This window comes from Gouania willdenowi, chromosome 7 (genome assembly GCF_900634775.1).
Source record: "Gouania willdenowi chromosome 7, fGouWil2.1, whole genome shotgun sequence".
Classification (NCBI taxonomy): Eukaryota; Metazoa; Chordata; class Actinopteri; order Blenniiformes; family Gobiesocidae; genus Gouania; species Gouania willdenowi.
Genome location: NC_041050.1, coordinates 15,003,506 through 15,023,145, shown reverse-complemented (window position 1 = coordinate 15,023,145; position 19,640 = coordinate 15,003,506). Strand labels below are relative to the sequence as shown.

Sequence of the window (19,640 nt, the reverse complement as noted above, 5' to 3'; positions counted from 1 at the left end):
ATTTGATGTAAACAGAGTTACACGTACAAGGTTTGCCCTGTCAGTTTTTTTTACCTGTGGTTTGTGGCTTAGTTAAGTTGGTCATTTACTACAACGTTTCCCCAAACTAATGCTGAGGTGATGTCAGGTTGGTTTCTCCATGACTCCGTCAAGTTTCATTCACAATATCGGATCGCATTTCAGCACAATTTTTTTCGAAAAAATGGGAGTGCCCATACATTTGGGACTACTGTAGGGCTAATAATGGGTATATAAATATCTTCCAAGCCTTTAAAGTGTGAATGATCATGGTACCGTGATCAGGATCACCGATCCAGATACGGTAACTGCCAATATCGGCCAGAGAGGATATTTGGCGCTTCAACGTCTTGCACTTTGACACTTTAAATGAGGAAGCTTTAAACCGCTGATTTTCAACTCCTGTCCCCTGGCTCACAGTTGCACCATTAGATGTGACATACCTTTAACATTGGGATGGAGATTGATTGAACATATCTCCATGATAGTATGTCGGTAGCGCAATAGAGCCAGTGCCATCTTTGAAATAGGCAGTGTTGTCTTAAAGGAGACCTATGCTTTTAAATCCTTCCTTTTTACATATAAATCATACAGTTGTGGTCTATATAAAGCGGAACTGCAATGCTTGGGTCTGAATTCCTCATTATTATAGCTCCACAGGCCCCTTTTCTACCCCTTTTCTGATGTGCTTCTAAGAGCAACTCGTTTTAGTGCGGTTTCTCTAAATGCAAATGAGACACTCCATACCCCGCCCCCTCTCCAGGTTGCAGAGGTGACACTCTGTTCGACCATTTTTGTAGTTTGATAGAAGAGATACGATTGTCTAGCAGCGCAGAAAATGTTTATTCACACGTTATTTACAAAATGTCAACAACAGAAGACTTGTCCATCCAGCCTTACATGTTTGAGCCAGAGTCTGACCCGGCGGAGCGAGATGAAAATGAAGATGATGAACCTGCAGAACCCTAACAAGTTTTTTTGTGTTCTTGTTACTTATTATTGCATTTTTCTGTCATTTTATTAATTTTTGTTGTCGATTTGTGCATTTTGGGGTCACTTTCTGTATTTTTGTTCTTGTTTTCTGTATTTTCTTGTCATTTTGTGTAATTTTGTTAACAGTTTGTGTGTCTGGAGCTATTCTGTAATGTGTTTGTGTTTTGTGTGTTTTTGTAGTTATTTTATTTTTTTAAGTGGTTGTTGTGTCTGTCTTTGTTGTCATGTTATGCTTTATGAGTTATTTTGTGTATTTTTAGAAAAAAACATTTGTATTTTGCTGCTGATTTGTTTTGGGAGTCATTTTGTGTATCATGTTGGGCTTCATATTCCTTCCAATTTCTTGAATGAAAATGTTTGGGGATTTGCTTTGTGGGCCGCAGGTTACCCATGTCTACTTTAGAAAGTGTAAAAATTATTAATATTTAGCACATGGCAGGAATGATAGCATTCAACACTGCAGTGTCAATTTGAAAATAAATCTTTACTGACATTATTTTGACAACAATGATTGAACAACAATTCTTAACACCATTAGTGTTGCAATTTACACTTTTAAATGCCATTTTAAAATTACTGTGTTTATATAACACTGCCTTCTTTCTTTAATCTAATGCTAGATTACTAACACTGATGATTTTCCTGTGCACTTGTGTTTCCTTGAACCTTAAGGTTGCCAATAATTCAATATAGTGATAATCATTCTTCTTTCAGAGTGCACAGCAATTCCTCTTCAAAAGAGAATTGGAGACCTCATAATTACAACTCCACTGTTAAGCCTCTGTTTTCCTCAATGGGGTTAAGAGAGTGAAAGGAGGACACTAAACCATGACTTATAGGCATATACCTTTCCAGATACAGTATTCGACTGTTCAGAATCAAAACGTGCACAGCAATGTTGAATAGAGTGTCAGATCTGCATATTTCAGCACCATGGACAGCCACATTGAATATTATGGGTCCCATGCTCACTTCAGGGAAATTAGGGATGTTTTTTTTTTAGTGATCTAGCCAGAACTGCAAGATTTCTATCATATGCAAATGTTGTGCTTTGTCTAAATTTGATGTCTAACCATTCTGTTGGTGTACCAGTATGATAGGCTTAATCTAAATCTAAGGTCAAAAGCAGGATTAAATAACAAACATCAGTCTAACCTCCTACGCTGGGCAGTATATTGAGGCCCATGTTAGTTAAATCAACACAGAGCTTCACGTATATATTTCGTCTTTAATATTTAACATCTTATAGCATTAATCATCATAAAAGTCTATGTGCAAACCTATGGGAATACCACCCAATCCATGATGGAGCAGATATTAGGGGCTGTCTGCAAATCCAAATCATAATCCCTCCTCTAATCCAAGAGGATTGGGTGCTGGGAGTCACTGCACAGGATACAACTGAGAGATTGGTTAAATCTACTTGTCAGTCATAACATAGCTGTCAATCCTTTACTTATCCATGATGGCCCTAGAGTCCTATAAATGAATTGAGCTTGATGGGACAGAAAAGGGAAACACCATGTCAGAGTGTGATTTTACAGCATCAATGAGCGTCTTTGTGGGTTGATAATTGATTAAGTTTATAAATATACTGTATGAAGCAAGAAATTGATGCAATTTATATCAAGCAGGATGATGCACATGTTGCGTTTGCTTTTTAAGCAATGTAAAAAAAACAAAAAAAAACATACCCTATCTTTAAATACAATTAAACACAGATATAGAAATAGAAAATGGCTCATTAACAACACTTAGTTTAGACAGTTCTACCATCACAACACACATTCAACCAACGCATCTACAGACAGGGGAAAAAAAGATGAGAGCTGGGATACTTCGAGTAAAAGCATATCACATAAACGCCTCACTACTTAGTTCTTTTGCCAGAGTGCACATGGCTGTTGCTGCAAAGAGAAAACTGCAGGAAGCTCCCAAACAGCTAATGCATATTCTGATTGTTCATAAGAAGATGTTACCCATACCATGAAGCTGATGGCCAGCAGAGAAAAGAAGTCGATGCTCATGTGACCAACATCCCAATACAACAATTCCACTATATGGCCACAGCAAAAAGGATTAGTTTCGTACTCATATGCACCGTGAGGCTACATGACCACCAGCTAGTATCTTACATAATAAATAATCTTCAGCATAAATTGAAAGCATTGTTTGTGAAATAATAATAAATAAAAAAGCATGTTGCCACACTTCCAGGAGCGCACGCAGCTTGACGCACCAGTCATCTTACCGGGCGGGCTTCTGTCCATCACCGGGAGTTCCTGTCCGACCTTGGCTCGGGCTCCAGCATCTCATCGGCTCAGCTCATGACCTGTCCTGTCATCAGGTCGGCGTGGGCGCGCTTACCCAGCTGGCGCGTCCGCGTCCGAGCTGAGCGCAGCAGCAGAACTGGCACGAAACGCAGTTTTTAATCCCCACACACCCTACACACCTGCATGAACAGCAGCTGGACACCTACACCACTTCATCCCATGGCTGAGAGTGACTTATTAAAAATAGAAATTGACAAAAACAGGGGCAGTGTAGAGTGAAAAATCTGAAAAAGTCCCCTAAGATTACATTCAGACTAAAAGGATTTGTCTGTCTGTATGGAAAGCCGAGTGAGTATTTATTACATCATTGATATCAAACATCAAAAACCTACACTATGGCAAGCCGTTTTAACATTTAATAAGTGGCGGTACTTGTAATTGTACATGTCTATAATTTAATTTTGACATGTTGTAATTCCGCATGTCCACATATTCATAATGTAATTTTGACGAGTGGCAATTCTAATTATTGATATCTACAATTCTATTTTCACTAGTTACACTGTTAATTGTCAATATCAACAATTTAACTCTCATTACAACTATCGAAATGTTCCATTGACTTTCATTCAAATTTGATTTCAGATATCTACAATTAAATTTTGACATTACAATTTCAAGGCCACATATCCATAAAAAAAATTTGACTAGTTGCAATTGTAATTGTTGATATATACAATTCTAATCTCACTAGTCATAATGCTAAGTGTTGACATCTCCAATTGTTCTTACATTTCAGATATCATGAATTGAATTGTAGATATATGAAATTCAATTATAATTATAATAAATCATAATTACAGTGTAAATTACAGATTGGTCAGCTTATTGATATCTGAAATGGGAAAATACATTTTTACTACTCAAAAAAGTTTTTTTTTTTAACATTTGGAAAATTAGATAAATATATATTATTGTTATTTTTACATGAGAAAAGGGAATTACTGATATCTGTAAATAAGTTTTAACTGGTCAAAATGTAATTACTGCATGAGAAAATATATTTGTAACATGTCAAAATTGTTTTTTCAGATATCTAAAATTAACAACTCAACATGTCAAAAATAAATTTGACATGTTGAACTGTGAATCCCACGAGTGAAAAATAATATTGCAACTAGTGTGCTTAGGGGCATCTTGTTGGGCCCCGACTGTAAGTTATGTACATTTTTCTTTTCTTTTGTTTTTCTATTTTTTCTAGTATTCTCTAGCTTTCTTTTTTTTTTCATATTAACCCAGAAATTCTCATCCTTTTTTGGGTTGTGCTCCATTTTAAATGTCCAGCGACCCTAGAGACATTTTGTTTTTCTACAATTAGTTTTTGATCATGTTTATTAAAGTGTGTTACAAATACAGTTCGTGTAGTTAATTTTTTACATTTACTAGGCATTATAGGCGACCCCATTTTAATTCCAGGCGACCCCACATGGGATCCTGACCCTAACGTTGAGAAAAAAAAACAAAAACCTAATGACTCCATATCCATCGCTTGTATTTTATAAATATTTTCTACAATATTTTTGTTATTTATTGAATATTGTATTTGTGACATATTTTTTGCAACAATTTAGGGGGGACTGGTAATTTTTCATTATTATTATTTTTTTTTTTAGGAGGGGGGTATAACTAACACACACAAAGACAAATGAAACTCATGTAAAAACAGATTTTATTTATTTAGGCTCTACAACAAACAGTTTCAACGTTATGAAACCAATGAAGTTGCAGATTCTTAAAAAAAAAAGAAAGAAAAAAAAAGAAGATGCTAGAATAGCATTGTTATCAATTCATGAAAGTATTATTTAGTTGGATCTATTGGAAAGACATTTCAAATGAAAAACAAACTTGTCATACCCGTTTTAGGTAATATAAAACCAGAGATTTTAAAAGTCACACGTGAGGTAAAATAGATGTTAATATTCACAGGTAATAAAACAATTTTTAAAGTAAATATTTTCCCTCACATTTTTTTTTTTTTTGCAAAACATTTCTGCAGGCTAAATTATCTTAACTCTGACATTGTGCTTTACAAAGTGTATATTTAGGTCACCAGCTAGAGTGACAGGAAAAATGAAAACTTAAAAGACCAGATGAATACAATCTTGGAAAGATTTTTAATTTTTGCTACCTTTTGTACAAATTTAAAAAAAACTTTCACTCATCTTATTGTCATAAAGATTGAGGTTATTTGATGATAATGCTTCTCTCATGTTGTTCCAGAAGAAAGGTTGGGCTCTTGGGTTTCTTGGCCAGGACAATACTGACTTTCTGCACAGCCGCCTCCTCAGGTTAAGGTACTTCAGTTTTGGAAATGCCTCATCCAACAGAACCAGTACAGCTGTGTCCACCTAAGTACAATAACACATTTACATATAGATACCCAAAAAACAGGTAGAAATACAGCATTTATCCACCAACCTTTTCATCCAAAAGCCGCTGCTGAACCATGAAGAAGGCCTGGCGAATGACACCATTATCTGTACCACCCTTGGACAGAACAAACACTGTCTTCCGGCTGTGGTGGACCGCGTTGTGTAGATTGTCAATGCATGAAAGCCCAGGAAGCCAGTCTCTTTCTTCCAAGCAGAGACAAAATCTTCTTTGGTTAATGTTCTCCAGATTAACTGTTAACTCACTGTAAACCCAGTCTCTTACAGCCTGGTTTCCTGTGTCAAACACCACAAAAGCGTCATAGTGATACAATGAGTGGCTCCCATCCAGCTTAGAATAGCCTTTGTGTCCAGCCCAGAGCAACTGCAAACTATACCATATATCCCAACTGTACAGGTGGAGCAACAGAGGAATTACAGTGAAAATGGTTGCCAAGAAGCAAGAGATTATGAATGCAAAACCTCCATAAATGTCCAGACAGGAGCGCCGGTCCATCAAGAGAATACTCTGACCCTGTACTGGAGTGTCACAGAATACCCTGGTGTTTAAATGAGGAATTTCAACTGAAGTCGTACGCAAAAACTCTGCTAAGTCGGATGAATCACAGTAACATTCTAAAGGGTTATCGTGTAGAGTGAGTTTCAAAAGGGCACTGCCATTTTTAAAAGGTGGAGGAAGATGTCGATGGTCCATCTGTTTGAACTTATTGTTATCAAGGTACAGATATTGAAGAGAGTCCGCTTCACTGAAGAAAAGTTCAGGTATATAACAAAGAGAATTATGACTAATATCAAGAAGAGAAAAATTGGCTCCAAAATGTACAGAAGATTTAGGCAAAACATTGAGACAGTTATGACTGAGGTTGAGTTGGCATAAATGGCTCAGAGCTGAGATGGTTTTCCATGGAAAAGAGTTAAGGGAATTATGATTAATGTTGAGGAATGTGATGCTTCTTGGTAGATTCAATAGTACAACATTGGATAGTGAATTTAGATTATTGTCCGAAATATCCAGGTAAGTGAGGTTTGTTAGATTTTGAAAGAAGCTAATGTATTTGGTGTTCCAGGACTGCCACATATTATTCAGATCATTACCATTAAAGTACAGGTACTTCAAAGAATTACTAAATAATTTGGGATCTATTCGCATCGCAATACCATTTTTTGCAAGACTTAGCACTTCCAGTTGATTTAAATGTTGAAGGAAATTAAATTTTTCTCCCATGCCTCTCATTTGGAAATAAAGGTCATTGTAACTCAAATCCAAAACTTTAAGAGAATCTTTAAGATCACTGAAAGCCTTATCTCTATAGAAGTCCAGTCGGTTTCTTGACATGTTAAGATACACCAATTTTTTCATGTTGTCAAACGGACCAGGTTCCAGAGCCTGGTCTATATAATTCTTAGAAAGGTCCAAACAAACTGCATTTTCCATGCCTAAAAGGACACTTTTGTTTAAAGCCACAATGTTGTTTTGCGACAGGTTAATTGTTACTTTATCTTTACAAAACTTATATCGAAATACTGATGGTGTTTGCACAGTGCGTCCATCACATTGTAATGGATTATTCTCAAATATTACTGGCACATTAGATGGGTTGGTTCCTGAAAAAGGACAGAATATGGTGTATTCCCTTTCTCTGACAAAATGTGGGAGGTCAAGATCATTCTTTTTCAGTTGATTTTGGCTTTGACAGCTTCTCAACCTTAGCTTGTTGTCAGAGAGATCAATAAGACTTAGGGACGACAGTTGTTTCAGAAATGTCAAGTTGAAAGAATTAATTAAAGTCATCCTTAGTTCCAGGGTTTTTAGTTTTTGAAAAGAAGCTAGAACATCAAGGCCTTGGTTTGACAGGGACTGGAAGAAATTACCAGATAGGAGGAGCGTTTGCAGCTCAGACATATTGCGAAAATAAGGGGAGAGGTCGAACTCTGCAAAAGTTATTAGTGGCTCATAATTATAGTTTAGGCTTATCCAATCTAAACCTGTCAACTCTTTAAAGAAGGTTCCATTTTGTATTGCATATGCCAAAAAGTTGTCTGAGAGGTCCAGCGTCTTTAATTTATTCAATGGCTGGAAAATTCCCCTGGGAAATGTTCTCAGAGAATTACCTCTTAAGCTTAAATAGTTGATGGAGCTGTTCTGAGAATAAAATGAGTTATTGTGCAAGGCTAAAGAAGCATTTCCTGGGCAAGGATAGCAAGGCCTTGCTGCATGGTCACAACGCTGGCAGTTCCACCCTAAGTTCAATTTCTTAAGGACAGTCAGATTGGAAAATGCTCCTTCCAAGATCTCTGTGATTGTATTTTCTCTTAAGTCCAGACATTCCAGTGAAGGTGGTAACATTTTAGGGACTGCCGTCAGGTTATTGTACGCTAAATTGAGTGTTTTAAGCTTGGGGAGCTTGCTGAAAAATATTTCACTGATGTGAAGGGACTGATTGCAGGGATTTGCATAGTAACAGTTGTAGTTAAGAAAGAGTACTTCAAGATTTGGAGTTGGTAAAGGGTCGACAATGTTGAAAAGGCAATTACTCTGCAGATCGAGAAAAGATAGGCTCTCAGGTAACCATGGTATGGTGGTAAGGCTATTTCCTGACAAATACAGATATTGAAGCCTCTTTAGTGTCTTGAAAGCATTAGTTTCAATTTTCAATCTGCACTGTCTGTCATCAGTGGGTTTCACTGGTTGACAGTTTCCCATTATTTTCAAAGTGAGAAGGTTTCCCACATTAGCAAATGCATCAGACTTCACTTGTTGTATTTTAGTCCAACTCAGATCCAGTAGCTCCACAGATGTTGACTTGATATGAGGAACATAAGTCATTTGTCTGTTAGAGCAGTCGACTTTCGTGACATTCTTATCAGTGTCACAGGGGAAATACTCCATATATATTGCCTCCACCAAGAAAAGGAGCTGACAAAAGATGAGTTTTTTCACCAAATCCTGTAAAGAAGAACCAAATTTAGATCTGCTGCTTTGTAAAAAACACAGGAAATCCAATTTAACCAAGCTAATGAATTTAAATGTCCATTATATCAAAAACTGAACAAAAATGACAAAAGCCGTATAGTCATTCTTGGATAACTTTAAATGGAATCAGTTCCCCCTTCAGTCAGAAAGGAACCAATACAATGGTTTCAAATAAAATTACTACATTTCTACTTAATAAACAAAATGTTGTTTTGCTTACCATTGCAGGCAGATATTGTATCCGTGACGATGAAGACGAGACAAGGACATGTGAAGGGAAGTCAGCACAATGACATTATATAAAACCCACTATGGGAAGTAAAACTTTGTGGCTTTATTAGGGGTTTTTTTGTAAAGCATATGACAGTTATTTATTTTTTTAATCATCAAACACATCTGACGGAAATTAATTAATGGAGACTTTATAGTACATATATATATACATATATATATATATATATATATAAACATTTCACACAAAGTTTTTTTTAGATACATTTATCATGTGATTAAATCTGCATTTGTAGCTATGAAGAAACGAAGGGCAGCACCACTGAATAGTTTGCTCCCGAATTCAGTTTTTATTTAAACACCAAAAGACGTGACGTTTCGGGCTGACCTCCCTTCATCAGACATTTTTTGATCCAGCACACTGCTTCAAGTAAAGGGAAGTGCGTGTTTTTTTGATTGTGCTAAATCTGCATTTGTCCCAAAACAAAAACAAACATTCAGACAATCAGCTAACCAAACCAAATAATTGATTGTTAGTGAAACAAATGTTCTTTGTTAGAATGAATTAAGATGCCAGAATGCCCCCAAATATTTATTTTATAATTTACTGAAACAGTTGTATCAAAAGTATGTGTTTGCCTAAACTTGCTTTAATGTAAAACCAATTAGTGTAAACCAGCCAAAGCAATTAGGTTCACAGACAGGTCAAAGAAAGTTTCAGTTACAGAAAATGTAGTCATTTAGATAATTTATCCATAGAACCATGTTCATAAAGCCGTCTGATTCAGCATCCACTTTGGAGAGGGAGTGGTTGTTCCCTGGGTACCGCAGCAATCTACATAATAAACACAAGTGTGAGATTTTATGAAAAATAAGTACTGTATTTGCTATAAATCTGTACAGCATCAATAAGAAACCATGCTAATCAGAGTTATCTTACCGTACAGGGATCTGTCTTACTTTAAAGCTTTGTAATATTCAATCCCTTGCTTGTTGGGGACCCGCTTGTCATCTTCCCCTATGGTAAGTAGTACTGGAGTCTTTACCTACATGATGGGGGATTAAGATAGGTTAGTAAACTGGTTAATAAAGGGGCATGAGCATGCTGCTGTGAATTGATTCATACCTGTGGGACATATTTAATTGGAGATACTGTATGTTTAACATATTTTCCCACACAGCAGCATCAGGAAGACAGTCGGCCTCAACCATGCACCTGCATCAGTACAGTTTCCGATCAATGGGACAAAATAAGACTTCTCTTTAAATTTATGACTGGGACCGCCCATCTATCTTAACATTTATTACCAAGAGCATTCTCACTGTTTAAAAACTTGGAGCAATGTATACATTAATTTCTAAATTTTAGCACATGATGACATTTGCAAATTGTCTTCATTCTGCTGGTCATAAATCATTCCAAACACTGAGCTCCCGCCCATAACCACACCAAGCAGAGTAACAAGGACTACTGCTTGGTGTTAGGACAGTATTGCTAATTGTAATTTGCCTATCTTCTTATACATGGCTGTAAAATAATGCTACAAAACTGGCCATTGATCTTAAAATCTTTTTGTACCATTCTCCAGAGAAGCAAAGTAGTTTTAAAATAAAATACATTAAAAAAAGTTCATAGAACCAAACTTGTCAGCATTAGCCACTTTCATTTATTTTTTTTTATTCAATACATAACCTTGAGTGATTTACACTATAATAACACAATAGATATGGTGATTCCTAGGGGAATTACCTTTACAGTTATATCACAAGCTGTGCCCTGACTGAATCATTGTATTCTTAATCTTAAAGTTTGTATGTATTTTTGAGCATTGGTCTCATTACTGCGGGATGCCGTTTCTTTGATAAATCTACTCTTTCAGAGTTCAACTTTTTGTTCTACATTGTCCCTACTTTAAAGCATTACATGATTTGGCCAACAAGTCTTTGTTAAAGCTGCAGTATGTTTGGCATCATTCAGTTAAAAATCTATAATCATCTTTCAGCATATTGTAATCTAAAGTGTTCTAAGTGGACAATAAATCTCTGCTCCTTGGCCTGGTAAATTAAGTTGAGAAATCCAGGAGCATGATGCTGGATGTCAGTCAACCAGATATTTGTCTGCAAACACTTGTGCTCCATGGGCTGTTTTGGGCATTACTATTGGCTGCGCAACTGAAGTCAGGCACGTTCACGTATTTAAGTGCAATGATGGACTTTCCAGCAGAAGTCTTGCAGCGTTAGACACAACAGTAACACAGCAAATCCAGCAGAAAAACAGTTTAAAGGCAAAAATATATTCAGAACAAACCCCTTTGCGTCCTTGCGGATCCCTGTGACTGCGCAGTGTCAGCCGCACATACTGGTGGTGGCGGGAGAATGACAACAGACGGGCTAAATTGTGTGTAAACCTAAGAGAAGCTTATTCAAGGTGAATTAATTTTACAGTCTAAATGCGGAGTGAAGGTTTTCAGTCCAGCTGAGATCACAGCTGCCTGTGTGAGCTCTCTGGCGGGGCCAGCTGACAACAGCAGCCACTGCTCGGGACAGTACTACATTGATATGTTCATTCATTTCAGGCTCTCTAAAACATCAGAAAGCTCTACAATAACATAAGATAAAGTCCATACATTTGTCACTAGTCTCTTTTGAGAAGGAAGTCGCTAAGAGCGCTCACAAAAAATACCAGTAAGGGAGGCTAATTTTTGGTTTTGGTTTTGAAACGGAGCAGAGAGAGGATTCTACATACTGCAGCTTTAAGTTGAGTCTTGACATCAAGCAAACAAGAACGAGGCTTGAAAATACTTGTTTCTCTTCAATTACCTACCAATTTGGAATGTCTGTGCTGCCTATCATTGAGGCCATGTTGATGACAGGGTTGTGAGCCACGCGGGCCTTATAGAAGCTCGGGTAATGGCCGATCAGATGGCAGGCCAGAAAACCATTGTGTGAGCCCCCAGAGACTGCCATTTTCTGCTCATCAATGGACGGCAAACTACCAAATATAGAGAAAAGCACAAAAGCCAGTGTCGATAATGAGACAAAATAATTCACACAGCCAGGACAACCAAAATCTAAAACAGCCAACGTCATTTGTATAAAAAAAAAAACGTTTTAATCAGATCCAATATACCTTTATTAGCGTGTTGTTGTTTTTTTGCTAATCCAAAGACATAAATAAAATACAGTGTTTAATGATAATGACTACTTTACTTGAACGTCTTTGACATTGCCCGGTAAGGAGTAGATACTGTCCTCGCCATATCCAACATAACCCCGGTAGTTTACTGAATACATGAAGAAAACATCAGTAAGAGGCAATAGTGTGAAAAAATGTTCTGTTTTGTGGAGATGCTAGACTGAGAAAATTACTATAATAACCCTTTCAAAAATCAAGTATTTCCATTTTAAAAAATACTGAAATAATTATCAGACAGCTGTAGCATACACTTTTGCAGTTAGAGCCACAGACTTTGAATTCATTACAGTTACTGCTTCCTCAAAAGAAAAAAAAAAAAAAAAAAAACTGAAGTTGCAACATACCCAGTAATACGGCAAAGCCCATCCTGCACAGCTCAGCAGACGACAGAAGCCACTTGGCTACAATCACAGAGTAAGGACCTCTTAAGAATACAAAGAGGTGAAATTCAGACAATCATAAAAGTTAATAATGGAAGAATTGTTATCTTACAATTATTTGGAGGAATCAATGCTTAGTTTAGCAAATTTTACCTCAGTAACGCATTGCTCACGTACCACAGACTGTGAGCATTACACTGAGGCTTTTATCAACAAGTAGGTTAATAAATCAAGTAAGCACATTATTATAAGACATTAGTGGTTGTACTGATTTAGACTTTTCTTGTAAATATGCTTATAGCGTCCTATAATCTCACGTGGGATGGGTCGGAAGACAAGACAGAAAATTATTTCGGGGTTTTATGCAATAGAAAGCAGGTAAGATAATACAAATGTTGTACACCTCACAGAGCTCTGTGCTAACTAAAACAAAACAAAAAATTATAAAACACAATCAAAACAAAATAAGCTAAATGAAAAAAAGAAAAAAAAAACTAAAAAAGCACTCGGAGACCGCAGACCTTCACCAAGAAGCTAATTTCCACCCATATTGTGATTTCCACCCTATGTTGTAGTCCTACATTGATTTTATATACACTATTAGATTCATTGATAATCAAAACATACCTTTTAGCATTTGAAAAAACAATGATATTAATTGTCAAATAGTTATTAAAATATTGCAACCTTGTTACAAATCATGCTTTGCTCTGTGAGGGCCGTAATTAAAGAAAAGCTTCAAAACAGAAACGTATGCCGATTGGCTAGAAAGGACAAGACTTCCAGGTGAACTACACACATCAGGCTTTGTTTACGAGATACGAGTTATTACGCCATTAAGGACAAGACCAAACAAGCAAGCCAAACAAATCCAACAACAACAGCATCTTCTGAACTAACATAAGTTGTATGTCTTTGTTTGATGTACAATAGAAGTAATGGGGGAAAAAAACAGCAAAACTAACCATGTGGAGTGACAATTAGAGGCAGTTTCACTTCATCTTTTACTTCCTGTGGTTTGATCAGCAGTGCGTCAAACTCGAGGCCTGCTGGAAAGCAGACACACCTGTGAGCCTCATTTGTGATAAAACGCATTTGAAAATAGAAGGCCACAAAGTTTCAGTTTTTATTTTTCTCTCTCTTACAGTATTGGCCGTTGTTGTCTTCTGAGGGTGGGGTGAAAGTAAGAATCTGCCAATCAACATTTTGCAACTTCTCAGAGTCTTCCAAAGTGACCCAGTTGACGTTTTCCTGAGAAAAACACCAGCATTTGTTGACAACAGTTAACCTATTTCCTTTCCAACAAACTTATGAGAACAAAGACATTGATCGAACCAGACTTGGAGGGCAGTTTGGTGATGAGCAGCTGACGACCATCAGATCTCTCTCTATATTGAGCAGACACCAGCTCCCAATATCCGACTCTGAAATCAAAAACCTTTGTTGGATACACCCTCACATATTGCAAACTCCACATGTACAAAGGTAGTGGGAAAAATAAATGAATCTAAAAAATCTAAAACTTATCAACCCTAAAAAAGCTGTTAGATAATGACTGACTTGCAGTGAGTGAGTTGATGCTGCCAGTGTTGATATCCACCATCAACAGATCCTTTGAAGGCAAAAAACAAGTTTGTCATAGATACAAATGTGAGCTTACAATTCTTGAGGTTTTATTTTACTGCTGTAAAAATGTTCTTATGATTCGTCAGTTGCTGGCTGTACCTTGCGACTCCGCTGAGGACAAGCGAAGATGATCCGCTGACTATCAGCTGACCAGCACTGAGGAGACAACTGAGAACTGTAGATGCCAGTGAAGCCATTTGTGAAATCACAACGGTGAACATGCATAGAACTGGTTATAGTGCTGTGCGATATGGAGAACATTTTATATCACGATATAGGTAGAATTATATCTTGATAAGAATACATATCCCGATATAGTATTTCTTCCTTAAATTGACATGAAATGAATGGAAAATTGCTATTTATTATATATTTTATGATATATGAAAATAAACACAAAAAATAAATAAATAAAAATGTCCCTAAATAAATGGTACTTCTTTAAGAATCTTCTCAATAAAGGAATATTCGTGACTTTTGCTACATATACTGTTGTCACATGTTCCAATTTCTAAACTTGTATGTGGAAATGCTACAGGGGGGCAAAAAACTTGTAGTGACTCTTTACTATGATAGTGGAGTCCTTCAAGAGCAACAGGAGATAAATTAACACATTTGCAGCTATTTTGCTTGGAAGAGTCATAATGGCTGTAGTGACAATCTGGTCAACAATCTGGTCGAAAAAAAAAAAAAAAAAAGCGTTTCACCTCCGCATTCCTCAGGATCCATTTTCAAATTTGTCACGCTAAACTAAAAACTTAGGGCCTATACTACAAAGCTGGATTTCCTCTTGTCGAGCTAACTTCCAGGATTTAATCGGTGTATCCTACTGTATTTTACAAAGCTGGCTAATGTCTTACGGGGCTAAATCACCATGGTAACTTAGGCTGAACATCTAACCTAGTCGGGACCATGTTTTGTTCTGGCTAGGATCTGAGTGAGTATGAAAGTTCCGCCTCCTGACCAATCATGATCTCTGAGAAAACAACCTGCCCAAGAAGAGGATCAGTCTGTGAACGCGTCACTGTGTGAATCTGATGTGATGCTGAAAGCAGAGAGAATATTTATCCCTTCATTAAACAATGACATCCTATAGATAATACGTTAATTTTTAACCGATGAACTAACCTACATTTGTCAGCTGATAAAACCTGTGTGCATCGGGCACTTTCGGACCGATAAAAACCCCTTTGACCAAATAAACCCTGTGTCCAGTAACCCTTCAACTTGACTCCATCTCATTTCATTCAAAATCGCCACAACACATTCATGTATTCTGTGGTGACGCTGAGAGCCTCAGTCCAGTAAGATACAAATATTGTCCACCTTATGATGTAGGCTGAGCTGTATGAACGCAGCATCAGAGCCACAGACAAAGTAAAAGTGGAAGTGAAACTGATCAGAGTGTCTGTTTATTCTCCATTTATAATCTCACGAAGTCAAACATTAACAACGGCCAGTGTTAAATTATGTAAAATTAAGCTGGGATCTGAGTATTATGAAACATTCACTGAATAATGGTTTTGCTACAGTGATATACTGTACATTCTCTTACCCTCATTCAGAGGGCCAAAGTTGAAAAAGTTTTGTTTCCCCCTTCCCATGCTATTCCACAATTTGTAAAATGTCAGCAGTTTGATTTTTGCCCACTTATGAGAATGTGAGCTCCTTCCTCTCAAACTGCCTCAAAGGTAAAACAAACATAGCAAAGGCAGGTTGATATTACAGTTAGTATATAGATAATCCAGTATATAGATAAACCAAAAAGCGCTTACAACAGTTTCACCTTTAGTCGTCGTTATACCGCCTCGTATTACCTCAATGGGATGATCTGACTTGTTTGTGACCCAATGTGACACAGCGGTTGGACAAAACAATGAACTATCGTCTTAAATGGAAAGGTGAAGAAAGCAGCGTAGCAGCTCATGTGAGTGTTTCAACTATCAGCTGTGTCAGCTCCTTCAGAGTTTACTTCCCTGCGTTGCAGAGCGAGCAGTTACAATCAGTTCCATTTAGTAGCTGTTATACTTCCTGGTATTGCCTTTATGGGATGATCTGATGTGTTTATGATCCAAGGAAGACTGTACATGATTTACTGCTGCTTCTGCTGTGATAAACACACACACTGCTTCAGCGGTGAAGTAGTGTTTGTTTACGCCCACTCATGCATATGCATGAAGGCCCATGTTTTTACTATGACCTACCATGCAGAGCTTGCTGCACTGCATGTGTGGTCCATAGACAGAACATTCAAGGTAGGCAATGCGGCACTGATCCGGGCTCAGTCATGGTGAGTTTTGAGGTTTTCCCTGATGAGAGCTGCTCTGATTGACACGAGAGAGAGAAAATAAGTTAATTGTAAATCAGCAATTTCATCTCCACCTTCGTGCAATCTTTTTTTTTTTTTAAATTTTAATATTGAGGTCAGGGTCTCCTCACATGGTGATGATTCAATAACTTTTGGTTATATAATGTTTCTTAAAAAAATGACAATAGGTGTGAATTAGTATGTGCACTGTAATGTATCAATATGTTAGTGTGCTTTGCTGTCCCATAGGTTTAATCCAGGCTTTAAAATGAAAAAAGTGAAATCAAATGAAAAATATTTTTTGGTACTTAAAACCCAGTTTTTAAACTATACAGACACTTTGGCCCTCATTTAATTTAGCAAACGTTCATATGTTCAGATCCGAGCATACGACGTGCGTTCGACCATATTCGGGCTTTGGTATTGATCAATTATGACCTTAACGTCTGACCTTTTCTATGTAAATCTGAGTGTTTGGATTTGTGGTACAACACAGTCTAATCTGACTGAGACTGAAAATAAAGTCTAAAACTAACCTCAGCTATTATTAAAGCATAAGCAGACACACATTCAGAACAGATCAAAATAGATTATTAAAACAAATTAAACAAAATAAAATTATGTTTAAAAATGCCCACGTTATGACTAATATCACTTTTTTGGATTTCCTTTCACAGAATATTGTATAACCCTGCTAATAAACTCTTGGAGAAGTGCTGTACAGAGGAAATAGGACCTCATTCATGCTTTTAAATGTAAATAGTTTTTTCAACTTTTACAGATGTGCTGCAGTAATCAGTAAAGTGATGAATTATGGGTGAAATTGGCTGAAGGCATAATTAAGAGTAATTTTAAGGCTTTTAAAGCATTTTGAGTGTTAATTTCTTTTAATGTAAGACGTCAGACGTCATCTGCTTATTAGCTGATCCTCTTTCACAGTGTGTTTAAATGCGTTTCTTAAATTCTAGTTTTCACATGTTAAAATACCACCTCAGATGTGAGGATGCCGATTTTCATCTTGGAAAAGCTTCTTTTTGTGTTTGACCTCAGTGGGCGGGGCCTCCGAAACACCCGATCATTCGTTCGCTGGGATTGGTCGGATACGAATATTTCATAAATCACACAATGCACTCAAATTTGCACCCGTTTCATGCAAGGTTGATAAATGAGGGCCATTGAATCCTCACGTAACTGGATCCTAGAATCAGGAATATTTTTTTGAAACATTCATTGTTTTATTTACCCAGAGAAGCACTTACCACACTTCCCACCAGTGAGGTCCATGTAAAATAAAGCTGATCTAAGAGGGAGACAAGCATGTGAGTATGCTGCTCATTAAAGCAACAACAATAATAATAATAATAATAATAATAATAATAATAATAATAATAATAATAATAATAATAATAATAATAATAATAAATTCAATTTGTATGGCGCTTTTATGGACACTCAAAGACGCTTTACATGGGGAATAAGACCAAACAAAACAAAACACAGCTCTTACCAACCAGAGCTTCTCCCCAGTCCTCATGGAAGACAAACTGCTCCCCCTGCAGTAAAGAAAAGGAAATATGTTATTTCATAAATCATCAGTACTCATTAGAAAATTACCTTCACTGTCTTTCTTCACTGCCTTAATGGTGTCTAATGCCCCTTTTGCCATTTCAGTCTACAATTCATCAATTTCAGTATGTAATTGTTTTAATCTAATGTTTTCCTCTTCGTTTAGAGGGCTTTTAATCAGTAAAGAGTTCAATTCATCCATTAGTTTGACTTCATTTAACATTTTAATTATTTTTGTTTCTTTACTTTGTCTTATGGCATATTCCCTTACTTCCCATTTTTGCGTTGCTCCCACTTCCTCGCTGTTGAACATGTCTCCTGTCAAGTTTATTTTTTACAAAATCCCAAAAGATTAAATCATTCAATAAACTATTATTATTATAATAAATAAAACTAGATTATTATTATAAATTTCCAGTAGCCACGTATATTTTTGGTGCAGTTACCATCTGCGCCTTTCAGTGAACTCATAATTTTATGGTCAGATAGTGGAGCATAACAATGATTGATTTCAGAAATGTATTGGATACACTGAGGAGATGTGAACCATAAGATTGTAAAGATTTACTTGAGTTGGACCATGTGAATTCAGTGGTTTGACGATTTAAGAAACGCCATGCGTTCACAACAATCAGCTGTTCTGATATAAAGGCGATGCATTTAAATCTAGATCGCTGTGTAGCTCTAGGTGGTAATCTGTCTGGGGCATCATTGAAGTCCCCTCCTATGATTAGTATTGTATCCTCATATTTTGTTTAAAACACACTTGATTAAACATCATTTTGGCAGAAGATGCATTATTGTGGCTATACAAATTACATAAAATTAATTTTACATTGTCGAGTTTAATGGCATTACATTTGTTCAGGAGTATGGCGACCCCTGCTGACTGTTGTGTGCCATGGTTGAAGTAACAAAAATCGCCCCAGTGATTTTTCCAGAAAGTTCGTTCATTTTCGGTTGAGTGTTTCGTGTAAAAAAAAAAAAAACAAAAAAAAACAAAAAAAAAAACTGAGCGTTTCTCCACCTACATAATAAAAATATAGCTTTTCTCTTAATACTATCTCGAATGCCTCCAACATATTAAGTTGAGTGAATTAAGTACTGTAATCGTAAAACAAAACAAAAAAAAATATACAATAATAACAAAAAATACCAGTGGAGTGTGTGTCTTGAAATTATACATTAAGAAAAAAGGCTAGGAGGGCCAAATTTCATGCTCCTATTCAGAGTCGGCCCCAGGCAGTATTAAATGGGGGGTATTAGGAAAACTGCGGGGGGCACAAAAACGCTCCGCAACCCCCGCTAACATACCTCTGACAAAGTGGTCGCTACAGACACGGAGATCAGCAGACTCTGCTTCTCCCGAAGCCGTAAGCTACACAAAATATTGGCATTTTGATTATTTCAGACGGCAGATTCACAAGTTTCACTTCCTGCCCTCCATCTCAATTTTTTGCTCTCGCTTTGTCGCGATGCAGCAATGTGAGGGCCGTCACGTGAATCAACAGAGCAGGCCATAGACATATATACATTCTACTGGCTGATCCTAACAACAGCTCTAGGGTACGTTCAATAGCACAAATGTAAAACAATTACACCACAGTATATTATATCTATGGAGC

General features: G+C 36.8%; 1 protein-coding gene and 1 pseudogene across 1 annotated transcript; both read right to left on the bottom strand.

Moving 5' to 3' along the window:
* Positions 1–5,164: 5,164 nt before the first annotated feature.
* LOC114467492 (toll-like receptor 7) lies at positions 5,165–8,962 on the bottom strand. The gene is made up of 3 exons (XM_028453825.1): positions 8,929–8,962; positions 5,763–8,681; positions 5,165–5,692 (listed from the first exon to the last, which is right to left on the bottom strand). Exons 1-3 carry the CDS (start codon positions 8,929–8,931, stop codon positions 5,486–5,488), a joined length of 3,129 nt encoding a protein of 1,042 aa, XP_028309626.1. The 5' UTR covers positions 8,932–8,962; the 3' UTR covers positions 5,165–5,485.
* Positions 8,963–9,501: 539 nt separating this feature from the next.
* Positions 9,502–14,534, bottom strand: LOC114467493 (acylamino-acid-releasing enzyme-like; annotated as a pseudogene).
* Positions 14,535–19,640: the final 5,106 nt, after the last annotated feature.